This window comes from Parus major, chromosome 4A (genome assembly GCF_001522545.3).
Source record: "Parus major isolate Abel chromosome 4A, Parus_major1.1, whole genome shotgun sequence".
In the NCBI taxonomy this organism is placed as follows: domain Eukaryota; kingdom Metazoa; phylum Chordata; class Aves; order Passeriformes; family Paridae; genus Parus; species Parus major.
Genome location: NC_031772.1, coordinates 5379073 through 5400844, shown reverse-complemented (window position 1 = coordinate 5400844; position 21772 = coordinate 5379073). Strand labels below are relative to the sequence as shown.

Below are 21772 nucleotides of genomic sequence, written 5' to 3'. Positions count from 1 at the left end.
GCCTCCCGGTGACGGCCGGCCCTGCGATTGGTCTCGATCCTGTCCCGCCTGACGTCTCGCTCGGTGATTGGTCGCGGCCGCGCGCGGCCCGGTTTGAATCGCGACCGTTGCGGCGCCGCCATTGGAACGAGCAGCGGCGGTTCCAGGTCAGTCCCGCGGCCGCCCAGAGACACCGGGCAGGGCCAGGCCGGGCCCGCTCCGCCCCCACTCCGACCCCACACCCGGCCCGGGGCTTCCGCTCCATCCCAGAGCCCCGGCAGGGCCGCTTCACCCCCGCTCCATCCCAGAGCCCCACTAAGGCCGCTTCACCCCCGCTCCTCCCCGCATTGCACCCCCGTCCCGGGCAGGGCCGCAGCGGCTCCCGCTCATCCCCGCTCCCGTGTCCCGCGTCGCCTCACGGCGCTCGTGTCCGCAGGTCGGCGATGGTGCGGGAGGACGAGAAGGGCATCCCGGTGCGTGTGGCGCTGCGCTGCCGGCCGCTGGTGCCCAAGGAGACCAGCGAGGGCTGCCGCATGTGCCTGTCCTTCGTGCCCGGGGAACCGCAGGTGAGGCTCGGGGGGCTCCCGGGGGTCCCGCGGCCCGGGCGCGGTTACCAGCGCTGCCCCGTGCCTCTCCTCCGCAGGTCGTGGTGGGCAATGACAAGGCCTTCACCTACGACTACGTGTTCGACCCGTCCGTGGAGCAGGAGGAGGTTTTCAACACAGCGGTGTCGCCTCTGGTCCGAGGCATCTTTAAAGGTTTGTCGCAGATCTTGTCCCTTCGGAGCCTGCTCTCCACAGAACGAGGGGGGTGTGTTCTCTGAGGCTGCTGTGTGAGGCAGTTTTCACGGAACACCAGAAGAGTTTGGGTTAAAAGGGAAATTAAAGCCCGTCCAGTGCCACCCCTGCCGAGGGCAGGGACACCTTCCACTGTCCCAGGCTGCTCCAAGTCCCATCCAACCTGGCCTTGGGCACTTCAGGGATCCAGGGGCAGCCACAGCTTCTCTGGGCAACCTGTGCCAGGACCTCTTCACTCTCACAGGGAACAATTCCTTCCCAATATTCCTCTGGCAATGGGAAGCCATCTCCCCTTGTCCTGTCACTCCAGGCCCTTATAAAAAGTCCCTCTTCCTCTTTAAGAATAACTCAATGAATTCATAAACATCCTGTTCCAGGATGCTGCAGTGGAGCTGGGATGGCAGAGAATTTCTGCTGTGCTTTTATTTAGCTCTAATAAAAAATCCAGTCTTTAAAAAGAAAGAATAATTTTATTTTGTGCTTTGTGGTGTTTTCATTGCCCTTTTTTTTTTTTTTCCTTCTTTTTTTTTTTCTTTCTTCTGCAATGTTCCTGACTGTGATCTATGCTTAAAGCTGGTGTAAACCGATGATTTTCTGGGAGGGTGGCTTTGAAAAATGCAGCTTTCTGTCCCCACGTGACTCACCCGGGTGCCCTTTGTTCCCTCAGGATACAATGCCACCGTCTTGGCCTACGGACAGACGGGGTCAGGGAAAACCTATTCCATGGGAGGCACCTACACTGCCACCCAGGAGCATGAGCCCAGCGTGGGGGTCATCCCCAGGGTCATCAAGCTGCTCTTTGAGGAGAAACAGCAAAGGCAGGATTGGGACTTCGTCCTCAAAGTTTCTTATCTGGAGGTAAAAGTTTGGGTTTTTTATCAAGTTTATAAAGGGAGCTTTGAGATCACCTCCTTCAGGTAATAGATATTGCTAACATCAACCCCTAAGACTCCAGGAGGTTTTGTCAGTCCTTTGTGGTCCAAGATGTCTTTCTCTGCAGGTGAAATGAGTAAAATGTGATGTAAAATTAGCCCTAATTTCAGCTCCTTTCTTTGGCTGGTAACTCTGAGCTGCTCCTCTGCTGCTTCCAGGTTTACAACGAGGACATCCTGGACCTGCTGTGTCCTTCCCGAGAACGTTCCCAGATCAGCATCCGGGAGGATCCCAAGGAAGGCATCAAGGTCTGCCCTGCTGGGTGTGGGCAGGGCTGGGCACTGAAGGGGTTTAAGTGGAATTTTCAGTCACCCCTAAAGCATGGGATGGGGCTGATCCATGTGTTGGGAGCAACACAGAGAGATCCAGGTGGATGGATCCTCAGGGAAAGCACAGCTTACTAAGGAGCACATCCAGTCCTTCCTGCTCATCCCCTCTCTGGTTTGTGCCTCTCCAGTACTTTATTCACACAAATCCCCTCCTCATCAGCCCCTTCCTGTGACTGGCACAACTGTCAGCTCCCAGCTTGGCCTGGGATATCCATGGGTTTGTCCCTGTTGCCCTGAGGAGCTCCATCTCCATCTCCATCCTGGAGCCCAGCTGGCCCTGGAGCAGGCAGAGGAACTTGGAGGGTGTTTAGGAGCAGGTGATATGATTCCATGTTCCCGAAGTGAAATTCAGAACCAGTTTTTTCTGGGAGTTTCCATTCCAGGCCCCTGGCTGGAGGTGACACTGATTCTTGGGAATGGGGCTGGCACAGTCTGAGGTGCAGGGGGATTTTCCTGATCCCAGGTGGGACTAAGGAAGCAAGAGGATAAACAATGTTTCCTTCCTGGCTGCAGATTGTGGGGTTGACAGAAAGAAATGTCACCTGTGCCCAAGAGACCGTGTCCTGCCTGGAGCAGGGGAACAACTCCAGAACTGTGGGATCCACGGCCATGAATTCCCAGTCTTCCAGATCCCATGCCATCTTCACCATCTGCATTGAACAGAAGAAGAAAAATGACAAGTGAGTGTCGTTGTGCAGCTGATGAGAGTTACTTTCCCAAAATTTCCTCATCCTGGTCCTGAGCTGTGCTTCTCAAAGCAGTTCAGGTTTCGGCTCTCTGCAGTTTCAGCTCCTTGGCTGCTCCTTTTCCACCTGGAAGTTTACCTGGGAGAGTAAAGCAGTTTCTTTCTGCCCTAGGAACTGCAGTTTTCATTGCAAGCTACACCTGGTGGATCTTGCTGGCTCTGAGAGACAAAAGAAGACCAAGGCTGAGGGAGACAGACTCAGAGAAGGTCTGTGGGCTGGGACTGGTGGAGTTTGGGTTTTTTCTTCTTACTTGGAGTTAATTAAAGAGCAAAGCACTTCTTTAATCCTTTAACCTGCTTTTTTAACCATGTTAAAGTTATATTAAGGGCGGGAAATGAGGAGTTTGGAGCTGTTGAGGTGGCTGTGCTCACTGAGCTTTGTCTGCAGGAATCAGCATCAACAGAGGCCTCCTGTGCCTGGGGAATGTCATCAGTGCCCTGGGAGATGACAATAAAAAGGGAGGATTTGTCCCTTACAGAGACTCTAAGCTGACCAGGCTGCTGCAAGGTGAGAGAAGATGATGACAAAGCCTAAACTTACAGGTGCTTTTTAAATAACAAAGCAGGAGAAAACCCCACAGCTCAGAGCTGCTGCTGCTGCAAAGGGATTCATTTGTTTAATTCCTCACTGAAGCCAGGCCTTTCCTGCACTCTTATTTTGGGTTGTAAATGCAGTGAGATGAACTCAAAATGAGTCCTGCTCTCCTGCATTTTGTGTGGCAGGAAGAAACAAGACAAATTCAGGGTGTATTTTTGGTGGAGAGAAGGAAGAGGAGAAATCTGGGGGAAGAGATCTATTATTGTACCTTAATTATAGCAACTCCCTGGGTGATGTCACAGCCAGAATGAAGCTCCAGCTGTCTGTGCCTTCCCTGGGATTTGTTTTCTTAGTCTGAATATCTGGTCTTTATTTTTCAATAGCTGGGATTTGTCTTTTAATGCATTTTATTTAAGCTGCCCTTTAATTTGGGCACAGCTTTAGTAATGAAATTACTGGCATTTTTATGGTAATTACATAATTTGGTGCAAAAGCTCTTCAGTATTTTCCATGTCTGAAAGTACCTCATTAAAACCTGGATTGGGCTGGATGTGGGGCCCTTTCCTTTTTCTGTTCAGTAGCTTTAAGGAGCTAATTTGAATAAAATCAAAGGATGAAGTTCCATGCAGCTTTGTGATCTGTTCTTAGCCAATAATTCCTTAAATTGGAGAAAATTGTGGATTTTCATGGAGGTCTTGTTACTGGGGGGGAGAAGGGAGGGGCAAACCTGAAAGAACCAAGCCAGAAATGGCATAAAGAAATTATTTATTAAGGCAACTGAGGCTTCTGGGCTGAAATCTTTGGTTTAAAACCTTGACTTTGGCTTTCAAAAATCCATTTTAATACAAAACTGAGTGGGCAGAGGAGAAAGTAACGAGTGGCACCAAAATCCAGCTGTTTAATCTGCATTTTGGGGATGTGCTCATGGGGTTAGACCCCTTGAATGACGACATTTCACTGTCATCCTTGCTGTGACAGCTTTGACATTGTTTGTTTTCCTTGCCAGACTCCCTGGGTGGGAACAGCCACACGCTGATGATCGCCTGTGTGAGCCCAGCAGATTCCAACCTGGAGGAGACCCTGAACACTCTGCGTTACGCTGACAGGGCCAGGAAGATCAAAAACAAACCCATTGTCAACGTGGACCCCCAGGCAGCTGAGCTGCACCAGCTGAAGCAGCAGGTACTGGGGGATCCTCAGGTTCTGAGCTCAGCAAACCCCAAGGGAAGGCAAAAAATTGCAAAACGTCCTTAATGTGTGTTGCTCCACCTCTGGAGGTGGGAAGGGGATATGTGGGAATTTCTTGGAATTCTTGGTGTGGTTTCAATTGCCCTTCCACCCAACAAATCATTGCCTGGAGAGCTACAAGCACAATTAGAAATGCAGAGATGGTTTGGTGCCTTCCTGACATCAGTCTGTGCCCAGCTCATGGGAAGGGAAGAGTTTTCCCTGGGGTGATCCCAGAGGGAAATGAAGAACCTTTTATTTGAGGAGTAAACAGCTTGAAATACTGTAACAACACCACTCCTTTCCACAGGCAGTGGTAAAAGGGGAATTATGGAGCAGGGGAGGCAGGAAGACCAAGGATCCATGGAGCTGCTACCTCAACAAGCAATAATTATTTGTCTTTGTAGGTCCAGCAGCTCCAGGTGTTGCTGCTCCAGGCCCATGGAGGGACCCTGCCAGTGGCTCTCAAGTAAGATTTGTTATTTAATGTCCTATGGATGTGTATTTATCACACTCCAGAGAAGTGTCTGATCTCCTTAGCTCTGGGCAGTGCTGTGGAGTGAGGGGAGAACAAATTGGTTGCTTTTTCCCCCCCTCTTTTTTTGTCATCCTTACTGGAATTCCCTGGGATATTTAGTTTTGTAGCAAACACCTCATGAATGCAAAAATCAACAGATTTTTGTAAAAAAAATCTGCAAGTAAAAGAGGAACCAAGAAACACCTCCTGAATAAATTGCTGTCACTGTGACCCATCCATCCCTGTTCTCCTCTACCCCTGAATGTGGGGCAGCTCCACCTCCATTATCCTTACAAGCACAAAAGCTGGGACAGAGCTGGGTTGTGCAGGTGGTGTGCTCTGGGGATGTTTCAAAACCAAGTACATGGAGTTCACAACCTCTGTTTGGAGGTTTTCTCTGCATTCTGGAATTGTCCAAGGCTTGAAGAAAACCTGGAGCAGCCTGGTCTGTGGAAGGTGTCCCTGCCCGTGGGAGGGGAGGGGTTGGATGAGCTTTAAGATCCTTCCCTCCCAAACCATTCTGGGCTATTTATTGTAAATTATTTAGGAAATAATAATAATTTTGGAGGTGACTTCAGTGCTGTCCCAAAGTCCAAACTCACACCCAACTGCTCCTTGCTGTTGCAGTGGCTTGGCCCCCTCAGAGAGCCTCCAATCCCTGATGGAGAAGAACCAATCCCTGCAGGAGGAGAACCAGAAGCTGAGCCAGGGGCTGAGTGAGGCTGCTGGGCAAACAGCACAGATGCTGGAGAGGATCATCCTGGTATGTTCAGTTATCCCAGGAGAGCTCTAAATTGCTGGGAATGACTCAACAGCAGCTCCTTTATTTATGACATACTTAAAATCTCTCTTAAATGTTCCTTTCACATCGATTCCAAATCAGTCAGAACCAAAAACCTGCCAGAATCTGTCGGCCTTTAGTTTCTTTTTGGAAACAGGAGACTTGAATCTTTCAGCTTTTTCATACTTCAAATATTTTATTTTAATATTTTAAATAGAACTTGCACACTTGTGTTGCCTTCCCCACCCTGCTTTTTTCCTGTTGCTTGCAGTGTCCATCCCTGAAAAAATGCTGTGAAATCCAGACTGGTGCCCCTGACCATGAAGGATCTTTTAGTGAAATCTTTGATTTTCACACTGCCAATTTTTTGCTGCAAATTAATCAGCTGATTCCTGGATTCCTCTACAATTGAATATAATTCTAATTTCTTTTAGACAGAGCAAGAAAATGAGAAGATGAATGCAAAACTAGAGCAGCTCCAGCACCATGCTGTGTAAGTGTCCCCACACCCTGGGATAATGTCCTTGGGAATTCAATGTTTTCAGTGGGATAAACTGGATCCCATCAGCTGGGGTTTGTTCCCCCAGAATTAATTCAAAGGCTGAGTGGGGAAAGTTGTTCTTCCCTTGCCATGGACTTGTTCCCGTGCTTCCAGGTGCAAGTTGGATCTGCAGAAGCTGGTGGAGACTGTGGAAGATGAGGAATTAAAGGAAAATGTGGAGGTGATCCGGAACCTGCAGCAGGTGCTGGCTGAGCTGCAGGTAAGGCTGAACCCAGGGAGGGGTGGGTTGTGTCAACTTATTGAGGAAATCTGGGATTCCACTCCAACAACTTCCCTCAAGGAGCCCAGGAATTAAAAGTGTGGAATGACTCTTGAGATCCACTTCAAAACTGTCCTGTTGTGCTTTAATGCTGCAGAAAGGCCACTTGTGCTGCTCCTGGGGGTGGGGGGCAAAGGAGGAATCTACATGAAAAAACCTGATACTGGAGCTTAGCATGGATTTACAGTCCCTAAATTGGATGGAGTGTTCTAAACTTGATGATTTTTATGGACAATGTAAATTGCAGGGACCTCAAATAGTTAAATAGAAGCTTCCAGGCTTTTATCTAATGGAGGAATTTCAGTTCTCCCTCACTGGACATTCCTCTGTTCTCTTCTTCCCTCTTCTCTCCAGTGCTGGAGTTCAGGGAAGATTTCAAGGAATGGCTTTTCCAACTAGACAAGGAGGAGTTTCCTCACATTCCTTGAGGAGGAGGATGATGGTCTCCTCTTTCCAGAGAGGTTCCAGAGGAGAATCACGTTGTGCTTTGCCATAATGTGCCAACAGACTGTTACTTCCTTAATTTTATTTCCTATTTCCCTTTTCATCCACATTTTCTTCTCTCTGTCCACCAGAGTGAAAATGCTGCCACCTCAGAAGCTTCTGCAGAGCTGTCAAACTCTGAACAGGATTCCCCAGGTGTAAGTGAGGGGCTCAGCAGTGCACACCTCACTGGAGCATGATTCTATCTCCTCATCACCTTTGACTGCTCCCTCCTGCTAATTTTCTAACCCAAATGCTTGATAAATCATCACTTTTGTCTGTGCTGATTTAAACTCAATGTGCTCAAAGTCAAGAACCTGTTCTCATTTCTGCATATCTGTTTTTTTTAAGTAAAAATTAATTTGAAGTGCTCTGTGGAAACAGAGATCATGTAATTCAGGAGCTCTGGAATGGCCTCTCCTCATGGCTGTGTCTCCTGCAGGAAGCAGAAGTGGGCCAGGAATCCAAGAGAGCCTCCAACGACTTCAGCACCCAGCACGCCCTGCGCCAGGCACAGCTCTCCAGGGAGCTGCTGGAGCTCAACAAAGCCCTGACTCTGAAAGAGGCCCTGGCCAAAAAAATGTCTGAAAATGATACCCAGCTGGGGCCCATCCAGTCCCAGTACCAGGTAAAGCTGAAATCCTCCTTGGTCAGTTTGTTTTCCCCAGTTCCTGCTGGGGAAGGAAGATTCTGTTCTCAGGATCCTGTTGTGGGTCTGTTCCTTAAGCTGGGTCCCTGCTCCCTTGGGCAGTTCTCCCTCTTGTGCTGGGATCTCCCATCTCTGAGATGATCCAGTCAGGACGTGGCCCCAGTGACTCTGTGCCCACCAAAGCTCCAGAGTGTGCTGGGCCAGCCCTGTGACCCCACACTGCTCTTAGGTGAGGTGGTTGAGCAGCCTGCTGCGAAGGAATGGGGTTTGTCAAGGCTTCTCTCTCTTAAAGCTTTGCCTCAGGGTGTCATCCCAAGGTTTTTATTTGGAGATTTATTCTTCTTGTCCTTTCTAGACCAACATCAAGGATCTGGAATTGGAGGTCAGCAATTTGCAAAAGGAGAAGGAGGAATTGGTCCTTGCTCTGCACATGGCAAAGAAGGACATCAACCAGGCCAAGTAAGAGCTCTGCCTGCAGCTCTGGGGGTGGTTAATGTGTCTCAAAATCCAATGTCTTGCACTTCCATGATCTGTAAAAGCTCTTTTTTGATGCAAAAATATCACTTTAATGTGCCAGGAGCTGCAGAGAAGCCTCCTGTGGGCTTGCAGCAGCAGCAAAGGTGACAGAGGTGACATTTTTCTCATGAGGTGTCTCTGAAGCTGGAGAGGATTTGTTGTTGTTTCTCTCCAGGCTGAGTGAGCGGCGCAGGAAGAGGCTCCAGGAGCTGGAAGCACAAATGTCTGAGCTGAAGAAGAAGCTGAATGAGCAATCCAAGCTCTTGAAGCTGAAGGAATCCACGGAGCGCACGGTGTCCAAACTGAACCAGGAGATCAGGGTAACCAACAGGCACCTCTGACCTGAACCAGGGTGGGCAAAGCAGGAATCCCAGAAATCCCAAACAGGAATCTGTTTCTGTTAAAAATAGCAGATTTAGGCAAGATTCCTTTGGCTACATGACCACAACAGGCAGATGACTACTGAGGTTTGGGAGGAAAATAAGTCCAAAGTATCTTCTGGTACTTCTGATTTATTGCCTCAGTCAAATAATTTGATTCCTCTTTGATTTCCCTAAATTGTACCTGGGCTGGTCTTCCCTTTGTGCCTAAAAAAAAAAAAAAAAGTCCCTGTTTTTTTAGCACTTTGAGAGAGTCCTGAGTGGGAGCACATTAAGATTTCCCACCTGCCACTCCCCACACCTGGCAGGCACGGGGGGAATGGAGGTTGAAGCTCACTGGGATGTAAATCCTGGATAATTCTTCCAGCCACTGGTGTTTTTCAGGAAATGAAGCAGCAAAGGGTGCAGCTGATGCGTCAGATGAAGGAAGACACCGAGAAATTCAGGCAGTGGAAGCAGCAGAAGGACAAGGAAGTGATCCAGCTGAAGGAAAAGGTGAGCAAACAAGCCCCTCACACTGTTCCTCCCTCCAAAGGGCTGCTGCAAGGTTTCTTTAACTGGGAAACATCTGAGAAGAGTCTGGAAATGCTTTGAAGAGAAGCTTGGCTCACGTGGCTGCCACTTTTCACCACTTGGACTTGTTTGTGGCTGGGGATCTTCAAGCTCTTGTCACAGCTGTGACTCTGCTCTAAAGCAGAAAGCAAGAATTGTCAATATTTGAAGGATTTTAGGGTTTGGCCTCAGCATGGGAGGTTTTTAAACTTCCAAAGGAACGTTGGATCTGCAGATCAATAAAATCCAGCTGCTTGTGCAATGGCCAGCAAACACCTGGAGTTTGGTCTCACAGCAATTCCTGCCTTGGGATGCTCAGGCTGGAATTTTGGGGCTGCAGCCTTTGCTTTGTCATGGAAAATGTGACTTTTCCAGCTGTTTTTCCTCGCAGGACCGTAAGAGACAGTACGAGCTCCTCAAGCTGGAGAGGGATTTCCAGAAGCAGGCCAATGTCCTCCGGCGCAAAACAGAGGAGGTGAGGAGCCAACATCCCCTGGAAATTGCCAACCAATCCCTAAAGTCTGCCAAGTGGGCTGGAGGAAGGAACAGGATACACAGATAAACTGAAAGGAAGTTTAGAGGCTGGAAAGAAAAGCTGTTTTCTCTGCAGAGAAATCCCTGTTTCTGCCTTGGGGCCCTTGAGGGATCCTAGTTAAATTTGCTCCTTAAAGGAAATTTAGAGGCTGGAAAGAAAAGCTTTTCTCTCTGCAGAGAAATTGCTAGTTTTGCCTTGTAGCCTTTGAGGAATTCCAGTTAAATTTGCTCCTTAAAGGCCAAATGACTCTGAGTTCCAGGTTCCTGTGGCAAATCCATGCAGATGCCCAAGGCAGGAAGTGGGAAGTGAGTTTGGGTGGTAGATCTACAAGGTTGCAGTTCAAAATCCTTTCAGGACAGCTTTGTAGAAGAAATGCATCTTCAACACCTCATTTTGGGTGTTTTCTTTTACCTTCAGGCCTAAAAGGAGCTTCTCTTTAAAGGAGGAATGGCAGCAAAAGAAATAAATCAAGGGCAGGGTTTTTTTTGAGTTAAACCAGAATAACTCGAGATTTATTAACCTTGTGCTGTCACTGTCCCAGTGTTTGCCCTGGGCTGGGAATCCCTGGTGTTTCCAGCTGTAGCAGGTGATTTCCAGTCCCTGTTGTGATTTCCAGTCCCTGTTCAGCTCCTTGTGGAATCTTTTCCAGGCAGCAGCTGCCAACAAACGCCTCAAGGATGCCCTGCAGAAGCAGAAGGAGGTGGCGGATAAACGGAAGGAGACCCAAAATCGGGGCATGGAAGGAATTGCTGCACGAGTCAAAGTGGGTAACAGCATTTCTGCATCCCAGCACTGGGCAAACTGGGATTTGGGGTGGGTGCTGCTGTCTGGAGCACATCAGGAGGGGCAGGGAATTGTAGTGGGATTATTCAGTTTCTCTGAAATGCCTTCACAGAGGGTTCAGTCCTGGAGTTGAGCTCAACCACTGGGTTTTGGGGGTTGTTTTCCCAGAGCTGGCTTGCAAATGAAGTCGAGGTTCTTGTCAGCACTGAGGAAGCTCGAAGACACCTGGCAGACCTGCTGGAGGACAGGAAAATCCTGGCAAAGGAGCTCCTTCAGCTGAAAGAGAAGAAAGATGCTGGGGAAAATCCCCCTCCAAAGCTCCGGGTAAGAGGGAAATTCCCCTTTTCCCACCCCACTCCTCTGTCTGTTCAGCAATACTGGATTTCATTATTCTCATTCCTGCTTGAGCTGTTCCCTCAGAGGCTGGGGATGGATCCCATCCTCTCTGGGAGAAAGGATTAGTATTTTTATCCTCTGACACATCAGGGACAAGAAGTGCTGAAGGAACTCGTTTCTTAATGGAATTTGGGAAAGTTTTTTCCCTGAAAGGGCAAATGAGGCTTTGGAAGGGGCTGCTCAGGGAAGTGGTGGAATCAACTATCCCTGGAAGTGTCCAAAAAACGTGTGGGTGTGACACCAGGGGTCATGGGTGGCCCATCAGTGTTGGGGGAATGGTTGGACTCGATGCTCTGGGAGAGCTTTTCCACCCTCAGGGATTCTGAGGGATGCGAGTGGCTCACTCCCCTTAGCAAAGGCTTTGGGGAAGGAACAATGGAACTGAAGCTGTGGGGAGATGCCTGGAGGCTTTTCTAGCTGGAATATCTCTAAATGTGTGATTTTCTGCCCTGTTCCTGCCCTGGATCCGTGTGCTGTGGCTGCAGAGGCGCACGTACTGCCTGGCTGACCTGCAGGCTCCCTACACGGATCTCTCGGTCTCCAAGCAGATTGAGAGCCTGCAGACAGAGATGGAGCTCAGGTAAGGCACTGCCACAGAGCTCCACACAGCCTCACCTCTGCCTTTTCCCTCATTTCCATCCCAGCTCTCTGGGAGGTGGAAGAGGATGTGAAACACACAGAATGACACTGGCAATGCTGAGGGAAAGGTCTGGGTTTTCCTGGCTGGAATTTTTCTGAAATGTGGAGAAAATACTCAGAGTGGGTTTTTTGAGCTGTTAGTGAGCACCTCTGGGGGTGAAAACCTCCATTTCTATTTGGGAATGTGGAGTGGAGGCAAAACTCCCCAGGGGAGCAGTGCAGGCTCCAGGTGCTCTACTGGGCAGCAAAAATCTCAATTTATACTATTTTACTTAATATTCTGGGAACAGTAACATTAGCCCAGAAGCCAGCCTTGGTTTTCTCCTGTGTTTTAACCCCAAATCTGTGGATTCTTCCCCAGGAGTGCCCAGATAGCAGATCTGCAGCAGAAACTCCTGGATGCAGACAATGGAGATCGGGCCAAGCAGCGCTGGGACAGCATTGCCACCATCCTGGAGGCCAAATGTGCTCTGAAGTATCTCCTGGGAGAGGTAAAGCCTGGATTTTCCTCTTTTATCCCTGAAAATAAAGGCTCTAAATCTGCTTAGCCACAAATAAAAGGAAGTGACCAAAGGAATTTTGAGTGGAGCCCTCCTGTAATGGATGAGGTTTATTTATTCCCTTCTCAAGTTTGGGTTAAAGTAATCTGTACTGGGGAGTGAAATCTGAAAAACAGGGAAGTGGAATAGATGAGACCAGCTAAATGCTTGTATGGGAAAGGGAAAAGACAAATTTCAAAAGTGGAAGAGAAGGAAAAGTATCTAAAATACTTCCTGAACAAGCAGGGAAACAAGGACAGTGCTGGCTGAGGTCAGGGGAAGCCGTGGAGTTGGTGTTGAGATAGGAAAAAGAGAAATTGGGATATTGTGGGATCAGGGAAAGAGCAACTGAAGGACACAATTACCTGTTGCTCCCTGGTGCTTGGAAATCAAAGGAAAAGGGTGAAAAGGAAAATCCTCTCAGTGTTGCCTGAAGGGAGGTGAACTCAGAACTGTGAACAAGACCCTCAGCTCCCTGGTTTGCACCTCCAAAGTGTCTGGCTCTGAATCTCTCCTGGTTTCCTTGGTGCTTGTGGGCTGGTTCAATTCCTGGGGTGGTTGGAAGTTACAGGGATGCTTCCCCTCCACACTGCAGTCCCTGTCCCAGCAGGGAGTCCCTGTCCCAGCAGGGAATCCCTGTCCCAGCAGGGAATCCCTGTCCCAAGCCATCCCTTGCTCTTGTTTTCCAGCTGGTCTCCTCCAAAGTGCAGGAGAGCAAACTGCAGAGCAACCTGGAGCAGAGCCAGGCCAGCTGCTCTGACGTGCAGAAGATGCTGATGGAAGAGAGAAACCACACAGCAGAGCTGGAGGCAGAGTTCCAAAATCAGATTTTGGTGCAGGAACAGCAACACCAGGAAAAGGTGAATGACAGCTCATGGAAATCCTGGAGTCTGGTCAGAAAGGCAAAAGGGGATGTGCCGAAATGAAGCTGGTGCTGAATATCAACTCAAATCTTGTTGGATTTTTGCAGACAGTTCATTAAAAGCCAAAGAGATCTCTGTATTTATTCTAAGCAAATTGATTTATTCAGTAAATTTCCTCCTGCTCTAAATGAGGAGGTTACACCTGAGCACAAGATCACTTTTCAAGTAGGTCAGGGTGGAATTGTGCTGGAAGTGGCAGGAAATTTCCCTGAGCCTGAACTTTGATGTCAAATGCTCTTTTCAGGAATTCACCCTTATTTATTACAACTTGCTTTTAGGTTCTGTACCTGCTCAGCCAATTCCAGCAGAAGGAAGCAGCAGAGAAGAGATTGGAAGATTCCCTGAACGAGCAGGAGAAACAACTGCAGGAGCGACTCCGGTTCCAGGTGCAGGGGCTGGGGAGGGTGGGATCCTTTGGGATACCTGGAATCAAGAGAAGGATTGTGTTCCCTTTGCAGAAACCTGCACAGAGTGGTGGCTGTGCAGGCTGCAATAACCCTGAGGGATTTTCTCTTATTTATCTCCAACAAAACAAATTTCCTCTTGTTCTGCAAACAGGAGGAAGAGCTGGAAAAAATGAGGGAGATCTGTGAGAAGAACCAGGAGCTCCTCCGGGAAAATGACACTCTGAAACAGGTAGAGCCTTGTGCAGACACCAGAGCCTCGTGGCAGTTGGGTTTAAGGGATTTTGCAGCTCTAATTCTTGTCCCTTTTGACAGAAACTGCTGCTCCTCCAAATTGCCAGTGGCCAGAAGCTCCGGCACATCCAGCAAAGGCCACCTGAGTCTCCAGACTCTTCTTTTGATTATGTTCCACCCAAAGTAAGAGGCTGCACACTTTGTATTGCACCTGAATTCTTTGCCAAAGTTAACCTTGACTATTGATAATGTGAATTTTTCCTTTCTCCTGAGCTGCTTTTACCGGGCACTTGTTCTACTCATTGAAATTCTGCTCATTGAAGTGACCCCTTCAGTCCTTTCTAGAAGAATAAAATACCTTCCATTAGTTTTTTGATTAAAAAAAATTGGCAAACAAATCCCCAAACCTCTTTCCTCATTGTAGTTCTGACTCTGTATCCTCCTTCACAATCCAGATTGTTTTTCTGGAGCGTTCCCAGCCTGTAAAATTATGGAGCAAGACACATGTGTCACAGCAAACTTTGCTGCTTTGCAAAGAGCCAAATCTTAGTGCTGGGAGGAGGAGATTATTTAAAACTCTTTGGACAGGAGTGTGATGCTTGTTTTTGGTCATGTGATTTGACAACAACTCAGACTTCTGAGGATTTGTCAGTAATTGCTGAAGTTGATTGAATTTTTAATCCTGCCAATTGGTTTTTTCTTTCCCCTCCCTCACCCCACAACCTTGTTGGCTGTGAAGTACCCTGAAAACCTTAATAAAACATAATAAAACCTCATTAAAATATAATAACCATTAATAAAATACAATCTGTGTGATTTTTTTGTGGCCTAACCCCCCGTGCTCCTGTGTTGCAGCCCAAGAACCGCCGGCAGACCACGGCCAAGCCCCGAGCACGCAGCCCCGAGGTGGATGTGGAGGAGCTGCTCTCTGACTCTGGGGAAGGGGAGGATTCTGACTGGCTTCCTGGGAAAGCAGGCAGAGGAACAAAGAAAACCCTCACAGGGGTAAGATCCAGCTGCCTTTGATGCAGGGTCTGTTAGGGAATCACTTGCTGTGTCCTGGGATTGGGTGTGCAGCTGTGAGGTGTGGTGTCTCCACTCTTCTCAAAGGGGCAGCAATGGGTTCTTTGGGTGCCTGGGGATATTTGGGACCTTCCCACAGACACAGCAAAGGTTGTCTGCAGTCAGCAACACCTTCCTGGACAGGTTTTCCCTGTCCCAGTCACCTTCTCCCATGTTCTGTCCTCCTGCCCGTGCCTGAGCTGGCATCTGCTTCAGGAACAGCCCCAACAGCAGCCAGATCCATCCAGGGAGTCAATTTTAGGGAAAAAAAAACCCATCAAAACCAAAAAAAGGGATGGCCTGTTGTGAATCCCTGTTTTGGGAATCTGCAGCTTCCAGTCCTGACAGAGCCTCAGCTTCCAGCTGTGTCAGCCTGGAGCTTCAGCCTCTGGCTCAGAAAATTCTGAGGTTTTTGGGGTGGGGACTCTGTGGAAGTGGGCACAGAAATGGGGATCCTTTGGCATAACCTCAGTTCAGGCACTGAATAACTGAAGGCACTTATCCTGTAGATGATCTGTAGGTGGAAGGATTTTATTCTGGATATTAGGAAGATTCTGGGATGTAGGACTGGCAGCAAAATGTGACAAGGGGCAGCTTGGGGATGTCCCTGTCCTTGAGAAGATGGCACAGCTTGGCAGGACCTGGAGCATTCCAGGATCATCCTGGCCATTGGATCCCCCTTCCCTCCTCAGTGCTCGTGCAAGGGCCGCTGTGGGAACAGGCAGTGTGGCTGCAGGAAGCAGAAGTTGGGATGCACCGACGGCTGCAGCTGCTCCCCGGCCACCTGCAGGAACAGGGACCGGGGCCTGGTGAGTGCTGCTGGCTCTGGGGGGCCACAGGGGCTGCAGGGCCTGGATTTGGGCAGGAGCAAAGCTGGATGAAGGGATAATTCCCCCACAAGCATAGTTTGTCCAGGCACAGCACGTGCATTTTGCTGAAACTCTGGGAATGTCACTAATTAGTGCCTCTCTGGTAACTGAGGACAATTTTCCACTGCAGGACCAGGCTCTGCCTTTCGGCACAGACATTTGGAGATTCACAGCAGAGATTTTCATGTTCCCACTTCTCATCCACAAATCTGAGGACAAATAATTTCAATTTGCCTTTTGGACTCAGTAAATTAAAGTTGTATCTTTGGCTTCAGACATCACAAAAACCTCGACTCATTCCCGGATTTCTTTTTAAGAATGGAAGGGACGGTTTGGGGAGGGGGTTGTAGCAGCAGGAAGATCCCTGAGAAATTGATGTTCATTGAGGAAGATGTTCCTAGGGGGAATTTTGCTCTTGGCTCTCAGAGATGTGGAGCAGGGACATCCCATGGTACTCTAATTATTACCTATTTTATGGAGGCTTAGCCTGAGCTGCAGCATCCTGTGCTGTGGAAAGCTTCCCAGCTGGAGAGCTGGGTTGTGGTGGGAAGGGAAGGGAAGGGAAGGGAAGGGATGGATGTTCTGCAAGAGCTTCACCCTCTGCTGCCCCTCAGGAAACCACAACATGTGAGGAGCACAAAAGGGACTTGGAAGGGTCCTTGAAGCTGGAAGATCCCACGGAGGTGAAAGCAGCAGAGAGCTTCTTCCAGCCTGTGTGTGTCACTCCAACCACTAAGGTATTCCCAGGGGACAGCAGAGCTGCTGCATGAGGAATCTTGGAGGGAAATCACCCCAGAGGAGAAGCTGCTGCTGGAAATCACTGCAGAGCTCCAGGCAGCTCGTGTGGAAGTTCACAGTGTGCTGAATTCCTAAGTTTCCACACACTGGAATGATGCCACAGGCTTGCCATGTTTTCCTGCAGCACCTTCAACAAGGAGAGGGGGGAAGTGAGGAGCTTGCAGGGTGAAATCACATCTGTCCATGTTCAAACTGGGAGAGCTGTTGTGCTCTCTGACCTGGCACATCTCACTTCACCTCAGCTAAACAAATTCCCTTATCCCATGGCAACCCACTATTCCAACTGCTGGCTCTTCCTGCTGCCTCTTGGTATTTTGTCAAAAAAATTGTCTTTTTCCAAACTTGAGTAGAAAAAGCAACTCTTGATGCTGGGCTGGCTCTCAGTGTCCTGCTGCCTCTGGTGGGTCACTCCAGCAGTGACTAACCCAAAGATTGTCCCTTGCTTTCCCACAGGTCCTGCAGGACCTCACGGAGCAGGAGGTGCTCCTGAAGATTCCCAGCACTGCCACCTCCCTGCTCGGGAGGGATGAGGAGTCCCGGGAGAACCAGAACCCCTTTGGGAAGAAGAAGAAAAGGATGTTGAGCAGCAACATCAGCTTCTTCTCAGGCTGCACCCCCATCAAGGAGGAGTTTAACTGACCTGGAGCTTTCCCATCCCTTTAGGCCACATTCCTGGTGATGTTAGAGGGAGTTGGATTCTCCTGCCCTCAGCAAGGGAGTCAAACTCTGCTTCTTGCTGGTTGTGTCTGTAAATATTTGTGTGTTGGGCTAGGGGGAGGGTAAGAATCTTTCCTCTGGAATTCCTGGTGTGAATGGAGGTGATTTTCCAGGTGGGTGTTCCCAGCTCCCTCCCTCCTGCTGAGCTGTGAACGCTGGGTACAATTTCACCTGTAATCTTGAAAGAACTTCGCCTTTGCACGGGAGATCTGCTCCTGCTTCTTCCCACGGAGCCTGAAGGAACTTTTCCAGCTGCCCTGGGAGATCCATGGAGTGAAAAGGGCCTGGCTGAAGTCTTAAATCAGCAGCTCTGAAGTGGTCAGGCTTCCTGGCCCCTTTGGCCGCTGGACTGTCCTTAGTCAATGAACTAGAACCTTGACCTATGTGAATAATGTAGGAATTTTAACTCTGGTTTGTAGTTTTAATAAAGGAATTACTAAAGAAACCTGGCTTGGAGCTGGAATTATTGTGCACAACACCCCCCCCAGCCTCCCCTGGGCTTAAACTTGGTCTTAAAACCAGTCCAGGAGTTGCTGCTACTGGGACCTGCTCAGGTCTTTCTGTCCAGGCACCCCAAACAAGCTCCTGCTGCTTTTCCTTGCCCTCAGCCCTAAGTTATGAGTCTCAGCAGGAAGGAAAGGTGATAAATGGAATTTTTGTTAAATTTATTTTTCCTCTACTGCCAATGGTGTTGACCCAGCTCTTCCCTGGGATTTGCACAGGGATGTGGGATTGGGGCAGATTTCCCTGACCTGAGAATCCTCTTTATTTACGTGTTGCCTGAGGGCTTTGCCAACTTAGAGAATCCCAGGAGTTTTTGTGTTGGAAGGGGCCTTAAGGATCATCCACTTCCACTGTCCCAGGTTGCTCCAAGCCCCATCTAAGCAGTCCCGTTCCAGGAATGGGGCAGACACAGCTCCTCTGTGCCAGGGCCTTGCCATCCTCACAGGGAAGAATTCCTTCCCAAAATCCCCCCTCACCCTGGACTTCAGTCCTCTCCCTGCTTTCCAAGTCTATAAAGGCGCTGAGAGCTGTAAAATATTTCCAAGTGATTCAAACAAGCCTGGAAATTCTGAGGATTTGTGCCCTAATAGAAGATTGTCCCACCCCAAATGCCATCCCACCCCAAATCCCATCCCAAAACCCATCCTATTCCATCCCATCCCACCCCAAATCCCATCCCATCCCACCCCAAATCCCATCCTATCCCATCCCATCCCACAGCCCATCCTTCAGGCTCAACCCTGAGTCAGGAGTTTGGTGCTGAAGAACAGACACAGCACAAAGGCACCAAATCTGTGCTTGGGGACAATGCCAGGAGCTGAGGGGAGATTGTCCTGCAGGATGAGGGAGCATCCCCTGGGATTGGGACAGGGACAGAGGGGACAGCAGGGACAGGACAGAGGACACAGCAGGGACAGGACAGAGGAGACAGCAGGGACAGGACAGAGGACACAGCAGGGACAGGACAGAGGAGACAGCAGGGACAGGACAGAGGTGGCACAAGGGACAGGACAGAGGACACAGCAGGGACAGGACAGAGGTGGCACAAGGGGCAGGACAGAGGTGGCAGGAGGGACAGGACAGAGGGGACACTGGGGACAGGACAGAGGACACAGCAGGGACAGGACAGAGGTGACAGGAGGGACAGGACAAAAGGGACAGCAGGGGCTGCCCCAGCCCCAGCTCTGCCCCAGGGGCTGCTGGCACTGGGACACTTCCAGGACCTGGAGCAGAGCCAGGGAATCTCCTGCCAGGACCCACCAGGACCTTGGATGCAGCTCCTGGCCCTGCACAGGACACCCCAACAACCCCAGCCTGGAATAAAATACACAGGAAATACCCAATTCTAAACAATATTCTATAATTTTGTCTTATATCTATTGTTTTAAATTCCTTTCTATTATTCTATTAAGTTTATATTATAATATAAAACATATATATTTTATATAAAATATTATATATATATATATAATATATTATATATATTCCATTATAACCAATATATGTACATTTGTACCTGCCAGCAGTAGGCAGTAACACAAATGTGTGTGGAAATGTATTTCTATATATTATTATTTTTAAATTGTGGATGTGTGAGAAAGCATCCAACAGTTTTATGTGTATATATTTAAATATTTCTATTAATATTATAAATATTAAATAGTAAAAAAATATGCAAATATTTATAGCAAATATTTATATATATTGCTAAAATATAAATTTATATTATATAAATGCATATTTGAAAAGTATATATGTAACAAAAAGTGTGTTTATCTGTATGCATAATTAACTACTCTATATTCTCTACATGTATATAAAAATCTTTATGTACCTAATATATTTCTGTATCTCCATCTAAATATATTTATATATATTTAATGTCAGATTTAGTATTATGTTAATATTTTAACAATCTATTTAAATTAATATTGTAATATATATTTCTATATGTTTTGTATATAAACAATATGAGTCATGTCCATATATTAAAAATTAAATATATACTATATATAATTATATATGTTATGTCCATATATAAAAATAGATATGTATAAGTATATTCTATTCTATTCTATTCTATTCTATTATATTACATTATATTACATTATGTATAGTATTAATATATTATTATATCATAATATTTGTATTATTATGTACAATGTAATATAATAACATAATAATATAATTATATATGTATTATTCAATATTATATAAAAATACATATCTCTGAAAAATATTTATCTTTGTATTTTAGAGAGACATCTATGTTTATATAAATATTTTGGATATTATATATATTATATATTTTAGATCTATATATAAAAGATACAGAATTCATGAGCATTATGTAGGCCAGGGTTATGTGTTGCTGTATATGGTGTATATATAAATATAGCACTGTATATAAAAGAAACATATATATCTGATAATATTTCCATATATGTAATGTAATATATTAAATACTTATATATTTTAAAAGACATAATATATATAGTATAAAATAATATCTATAAATACAACAATATACCTAATATATATAGACTATATATTATATATAGAAATATACATATTAGATGCATAGTAATAATGTAATTAATAAATAATATAAACATAATTCTAATTATTAATAAATAATAAATCAATAATAATATGTTTCTATAAAATATATATGTAAAATATATGTAGATAGAGGCATAGCTATAGATATGTGTTTTTATAAAAGAGCTATGAAACGTGAGAATTTTTGTATATTATGAATGGTTTCATTTTTATATATTATAGATTATACAATACCTAGTATAAAACATATATATTTATAGATTTATTAGATTTATTATACATTTATATTTATATTTGTATTTATTTATATAATTATATCATTATTAATAATATAAACCCTATTTAGACTGATTAATATGTATATTAATGTATATTATGTATATTAGACTGTATTAATATGTATTAATATGTATTTTTATATGTATTATATTTATATATTAATTATATTCATTAATATTTGTATTTATAATAGCTACATTTCTATATTTATATAATTACATAATAGAAAAATATTTTTATTTACTAATATATATTTATATTTACATATTTATTATAATACTGTATTTATGATATTTATTCCATATATTATATATATTATATATTATATATTATATATTATATATTATATATATTATACATATAATATATGTTATATTTATTACATATATTATATATTATATATTATATAATATATATTATATATTGTATATTATGTATTATATAATATATATTATATATTCTATTACACAAAAGGATCCATTGATGTATTTTATCCTCTGGAGAATCAGCACAATGTGTGACCTTGGGCTGTGCAGAAACCAGACTGGGAGGGTTGGTTCTATATGGAACAATTAATTAAATTAATTAAATTAATGTCCCAAAGCAGCTTGGGAATGGTGCAGGCACCAATAAATGAAATAAAAAAAAAAATATAAAAAATTAAAAATAAAATAAAAATAAAGCACCAGTATCAGACAGGGAGGTGTTATAAATGGAAATGAGTGATGTGGCTGCTTCTAGACAGAAATATAAAATATTTTAGATGTTTAACAGGAGAGGCATCATAGAGTTCTGTTTATAAAGAAATAAATAAATATGAAGAGTGTTTGTGAGAACTGGGGATGTGAGAGCGTGGGGTGGGAAAATAAAAACCCCCACATTGTTTGTGGGGCAAATAATTATAATAATATATAATATGATATATAATTGGATATGAAATTATATATTATTATATTTTATTTTATTATATAATAATTTAATATATAATTTTATATTCATTATATAACATTATTATATACATAGTATACTTTTATATTATATTATTATATAGAATAATATATGATTTTTTATAAGCATATAGTATATAATTATATAATAATTATTATATGGGGAAATTATATATTTCTTTATTTCTATTATATTAAACATTGGTGTGGGAGAGAGGCTGAGACTGTAAACACAGGGACCTATAGAAATGGAAAATGCAGGAAATCCCACACAGGTGGGTGTATAATACAACTGCATAGGGATATTATATATAAAAGGTGTTTATATGAAGGT

At 45.5% G+C, this 21772-nt stretch overlaps 1 protein-coding gene across 1 annotated transcript; it reads left to right on the top strand.

The window, feature by feature from the left end:
- The first annotated feature begins 88 nt into the window (after nt 1–88).
- On the top strand, nt 89–17591 carry KIF4A (kinesin family member 4A). The gene is made up of 31 exons (XM_015626873.3): nt 89–146; nt 416–545; nt 623–737; nt 1444–1634; nt 1868–1957; nt 2552–2718; nt 2896–2990; nt 3172–3291; nt 4328–4503; nt 4956–5017; nt 5693–5828; nt 6281–6339; nt 6502–6607; nt 7243–7308; nt 7593–7778; nt 8155–8258; nt 8491–8635; nt 9080–9190; nt 9639–9722; nt 10432–10545; nt 10734–10889; nt 11447–11541; nt 11962–12091; nt 12829–12999; nt 13341–13448; nt 13621–13698; nt 13782–13883; nt 14556–14705; nt 15455–15571; nt 16246–16368; nt 16883–17591. Exons 2-31 carry the CDS (start codon nt 423–425, stop codon nt 17066–17068), a joined length of 3666 nt encoding a protein of 1221 aa, XP_015482359.1. The 5' UTR covers nt 89–146; nt 416–422; the 3' UTR covers nt 17069–17591.
- The last annotated feature ends 4181 nt before the right edge of the window (nt 17592–21772 follow it).